Source organism: Vombatus ursinus, unplaced genomic scaffold, assembly GCF_900497805.2.
Source record: "Vombatus ursinus unplaced genomic scaffold, bare-nosed wombat genome assembly UNPS02014909.1, whole genome shotgun sequence".
In the NCBI taxonomy this organism is placed as follows: Eukaryota; Metazoa; Chordata; class Mammalia; order Diprotodontia; family Vombatidae; genus Vombatus; species Vombatus ursinus.
In genome coordinates, this window is record NW_020954687.1 from 15,221,606 (window position 1) to 15,226,328 (window position 4,723).

A 4,723-nucleotide genomic window follows, 5' to 3' on the forward strand; every position below is an offset into this window, starting at 1 on the left:
TCTTTTCTAGCTTTTTATTTAAAATTTTTGCATCAATATTTGTTAGGGAAATTGGTTTATTTTTTTCTCTGTTTTAGCTCTTCCTGCTTTGGTTATCAGCACCATATTTGTATCATAAAAAGAATTCGGTAAGACTCTTTTTTGCCTATTTCACATTTTCTTCTTTTTTCTTCTTTATTTTGTTTTATCATATATATATGTCTCAATTAGGTTCCCCTTGTTCAATTCTCATTTTTAAGGAATTGTTTCTTTCAGTTAGCTTTTTCACCCGTTTCTATTTGGCCAATTCTGTTTTTAGGGAGTTATTTTCCTTGGTAAATTTGTGTATATTTTTTCCCATGCAATTACTCTTTTTTCATAATTCTCTTGCATTACTCACATTTCTTTCACCAATTATTCTTCTACTTCTCTAATTTGATTTTTAAAATCCTTTTTAAGCTCTTTCAGCAATTTTTTTTGGGCCTGAGACAAAATTACATTTTTCTTTTAGGCTTCATATGTAGCCACTTTGCACTATTGTCCTCTTCTAAGTTTATGCCTTGATCCTCCCTATCACCATAACTTTCTATAGTCAAGGTCTTCTTTTGTTTTTTTTTTTTACTCATTTTTCTGCCTTTTTTGTGACTTGATACTTTGTTTTGTTTTGGTCATAAGTCACCATTTATTATTTAAGTTCAATAACAGGTTTTAAAGGGGGTGGGGGGCACATTCAGAACAGAGAGTTCAAGGTAGAGCCCTAGAGGAAAGGGAAGAAGGGAGGAGACAGGGATTTGAGAGCCTCTCATCTGTGTCTACTCTAGACGGGTTGATCCTGATTTCTGAGCCTTAGTCCAGGGTACACAATAAAGCACATGATAAGATGATGTTCCAGGGGCTTCCTTTCAGGAATTGAAGCATAGTGATAAGTTCTATTCCACTTATTTCAGCTCTTATGAAACATTCTTGTAGTTAAAGTCTTTGTGCTAAAGAATTCTTTCATTACTTTTCTAACTTCTTGTACTTCGCTTCTAGTTTCTTTGAATATGCATCCAATTTGTAAACTGCTTGTTCAAGAGTTGCTACTTGCTCCTCAATTAAAGTGATCTGATGCAGATAAGGTTGAAGTGTTGCATATTTCTGGTTTAAGTCTTTTAGGTTTCTACTTATGTTTACTGCAATATCTTTCATTTCTAGGTACTTCAAGCTAGTCAGCTTGTTCATATTTTCCAGAAGTTTATAGTCTTCACTGGAGGCTGTCAGCTCACCTGTCAGGTACATAGACATTTTGGAGAACATGTCCCATAATGTCCACCTCGGCAGGCTCTGTGGCCTCCTCAGCCATCTCCACCATGGCAGTGTCTAGGTCAGTTTATCCAACTATTAGGTGAATTTGAATTTCATTTGGATTGCCCTATCCATTGAAAGGAATTCATTGAAACAATGAGATGTCCTATTTTAATATTTTATTTTTTAATATTTAATATTTTAATAATATTTTATTAATTTCTCAGTTATATGTAAAAAGAATTTTTAACATTTTTAAAATTTTATGTTCCAAATTTTCTTCCTCCCTCCCTTTCTACCTCCCTCCTGAGCTATCAAGCAATTTGATTTAGGTTATACATGTGTAATAATGCAAAACATATTTAAATATTAGTTATGTTGGAAAGAAAAAAAGACTCCCTCCAAAAAAATTTAAACAATAAAGTAAAAAATAGTATGCTTTGATCTGTATTCAGATTCCATTAATTCTTTCTCTAGTGGAGGATAGCATTTTTCATCATGAGTCCTTTGGAATTGTCTTCAATCATTGTATCACTGAGAATAGTTACGTCATTCACTGTTGATGACTAAAATGATGTTGCTATTACTGTGTACACTGTTCTGGCTCTGCTCACTTCACATTGCATTAGTTCATGTAAGTCTTTCAAGTTTTTCCTGAAATCAGCCTCATTGTCATTTTTTTATAGCAAAATAGTATTCCATTATAATCATATACCATGACTTTTTCAGCCATTCCCCAATTGTTGGGATGTCCTGTTTTGCAGGGAAGCATGAAGAATCTTTTTTTCTGTTCCTACAGCTGGATGTGAATGTACAAAAATCTTCAACCTTTCCTTATCAACTGGTTGTTTTTCTATTGTCTTCAAATATTCCCAAGTCTCCTTCTTCATTGGTTTCCATATTTGCTGAAGGAACACAGAAGAGTTTTCACCACCATCACAGTTGTAATCCTCTAGGAGATTAAAACATAAACCTCATCAGAACATTAAAAAAAGTTTGTGGAACAGTTGTACTTCACTTGAGCACTACACTCCCTCAAATTCCATGTCTACTGGATAGCCTTTTTCTCCAAAGTAAAAGTTTTTTCTGCCCCCATTCACTACCACCTATTGAGCACAGAACCTCTGTACTTCTTGAATTCATAAGGTCACCTCTAATTCTGGATATGTCTATGTTTAATCCACTCAGAAAAAATAAATGTGGAAAAGAAATTGAGGGTTCAGTCCCAGCCTTGTCTAGTTGAGTATCTCAGTTTTAACTGTGATGTAGGAGCCATTACGCTTCCCCCCAGCCTTTCACAGGGAGTCTAGTGAAAGAGGGTTACTTGCCAAACTGGAAATTTGAAAGAAGAGAAAGATAACTGAAGGCAGGTCACTTTTTTAAAGCATTCACTAAGTAGTCAAGTCTTACTTTACAATAACCAAGGAAGTGATTGCATCATCATTTCATAGTATAAATCTTTCAGTGACACCCGACTAGGAAGATTCTGATCCCTAAAACACCCAAGTGTTAGGGTAGCACTCCTGGTTGATCATAATCAAATTGGAGAGTTTTGAGAGTACTCTCTTCAACCCTCAGTTACAAAGAAGATATGACTTCACAAAGTATTTTAATAGGCAAATAATGTCCCTAAAGCCCTTTCAGGAGTCTAGAATATCAAAACTATTTTTACAGAAATATTGACATTATTTGCCTGTTGTTCTAGCCACTGTTAGATCCATTCTGTATGACCAAATAGATCTCAGCCATTACTTCTTTCCAAGATGACTCTAGCCCACCACCCCTCTTTTCTTCTACAGGCTAAGATTTATCAGTTGTTTCAACTGTTTCTTATATGCAATGAACCAGAAGCTCTTCATCATCCCAGTCCCCAAAATATGATTGATTGCCAAGTTTCCACTGTAAGATTAAATCAGTCTTGGAATCTGATTCTAATGCTTGAAATACACAAGAAATATATACACATCTAGTCCTTACACTAGTTAAAATAATATCTTGTCTCCAGAGAAAAATTGAATGTACATTTTTTACCATCATTAAAATTGATATTCTATGTATTTGCTTGTTGTCATTCAGTCATGTACAACTCTTTGTGACCCCATGGATAATACAATCCATGGAGTTGTATAGGCAAAGATACTGGAGTAGTTTGCCATTTCCTGCTCCAGTGGATTAAAACTGTGATAATTTCTGAGCAAGGAAATTGAGTAAATAGAGCTGTGACTTGGAAGAATTATTTTGGTATTTGTGTGAAGGATAGATTGGAGCCAAAAACAGGTTCTTACAAAATCCAGGTGAAGATTGATGAAGGTCCAGACCAGAGAGGTGGTCACATGAGTGGAGAAAAGAGGTTGGATATGAGAGATATTGTAGAGGTAAAATTAATAAAACTTGATAACTGATTGGATGTAGGAGAGGGAGTGAAGGGAGAAGGAAGAGTTCAAGATGCAATTGCAGGAACTTTTTTGTTCTTGCAGTAGTTTTTACTGTTGTGGTACCTGAGCCTTTTTGCCTACTTTGGAAGCTTATTTATCTTATTATTTAGCAAAGTCATCTGAGGTTATGAAATTTAAAAAAATATTAACTATGGTTAGACTTTAACCATAATTATATATAAAACATTAATTCAATGTATGAGGTGTGGAGAAACCACATTATCCTACATTCAAAAGCTTCTTGCTATGCTGTCTTGCATTCAAAAAGATTTTCAAATTGTTCAGAATAAAAATAGGCTTGATTCTTAGAAGTAAGATACTTTGTAAACAGAAAACCCAGTTTTATAGGCTTCAAAATTGAAAAAATTACAGAATTCCAAAATTGGAAGAGAATAGAAGGTCCAATTAATTAAACTCACATCTAAGCAAGAATTTCTTCCCAACTTTGTTCATAAGTTATCCAGCTCCTTTTTGAAAAATTCCACTTTTTAAGAAAAAAAATCAACTACTACTTGAAATTTTCACTTTTGGAAGCTTTTAATTGTTAAGAAGACTTTTTTTACATGGAACTTTAACTATCCCCTGTACAACTTCTACCTATGGTTCTTAGTTCTGTACATATTTTAAGTGTATATGTACATATTTTTAATATGTACATATTATATACTGGGTCTACTCCTGAAGTAGAGCAAAATATATTTAGGATGAGAGGGGAGCTACCATACACTAATTCCTTATGGTATGACCTGAATCAACCAATTAAATAAACAATTTTTGTATCAAAGAGAAACAGTGAAGCTCTTTCTCCTTGAAATCAACTTGGGGTAACTCTTGGGTAAGGGGATTACATGAAGACCATCAGTGCCCATATCTTGAACCCTTACACTAACTATTGAATTTGAGAATAACATTAGCTTTAAAGGATGCCATGTCATGTTGTTGACTCACATTGAGGTTGTAGTCCAATAAAACTTTAATCTCTTTTTCATGCGTACTCTTCTATATACTACCCATCTCTTTCTTGC

At 34.1% G+C, this 4,723-nt stretch overlaps 1 protein-coding gene across 1 annotated transcript; it reads right to left on the minus strand.

Moving 5' to 3' along the window:
- Positions 1–978: 978 nt before the first annotated feature.
- Positions 979–1,275, minus strand: LOC114029027 (biogenesis of lysosome-related organelles complex 1 subunit 2). The gene has a single exon (XM_027843378.1). It carries the CDS (start codon positions 1,273–1,275, stop codon positions 979–981), a length of 297 nt encoding a protein of 98 aa, XP_027699179.1.
- Positions 1,276–4,723: the final 3,448 nt, after the last annotated feature.

Coding starts and splice junctions, on each gene's coding strand:
- LOC114029027 (XM_027843378.1), bottom strand. CDS start 1,275: ATGTTCTCCAAAATGTCTATGTACCTGACAGGTGAGCTGACAGCCTCC.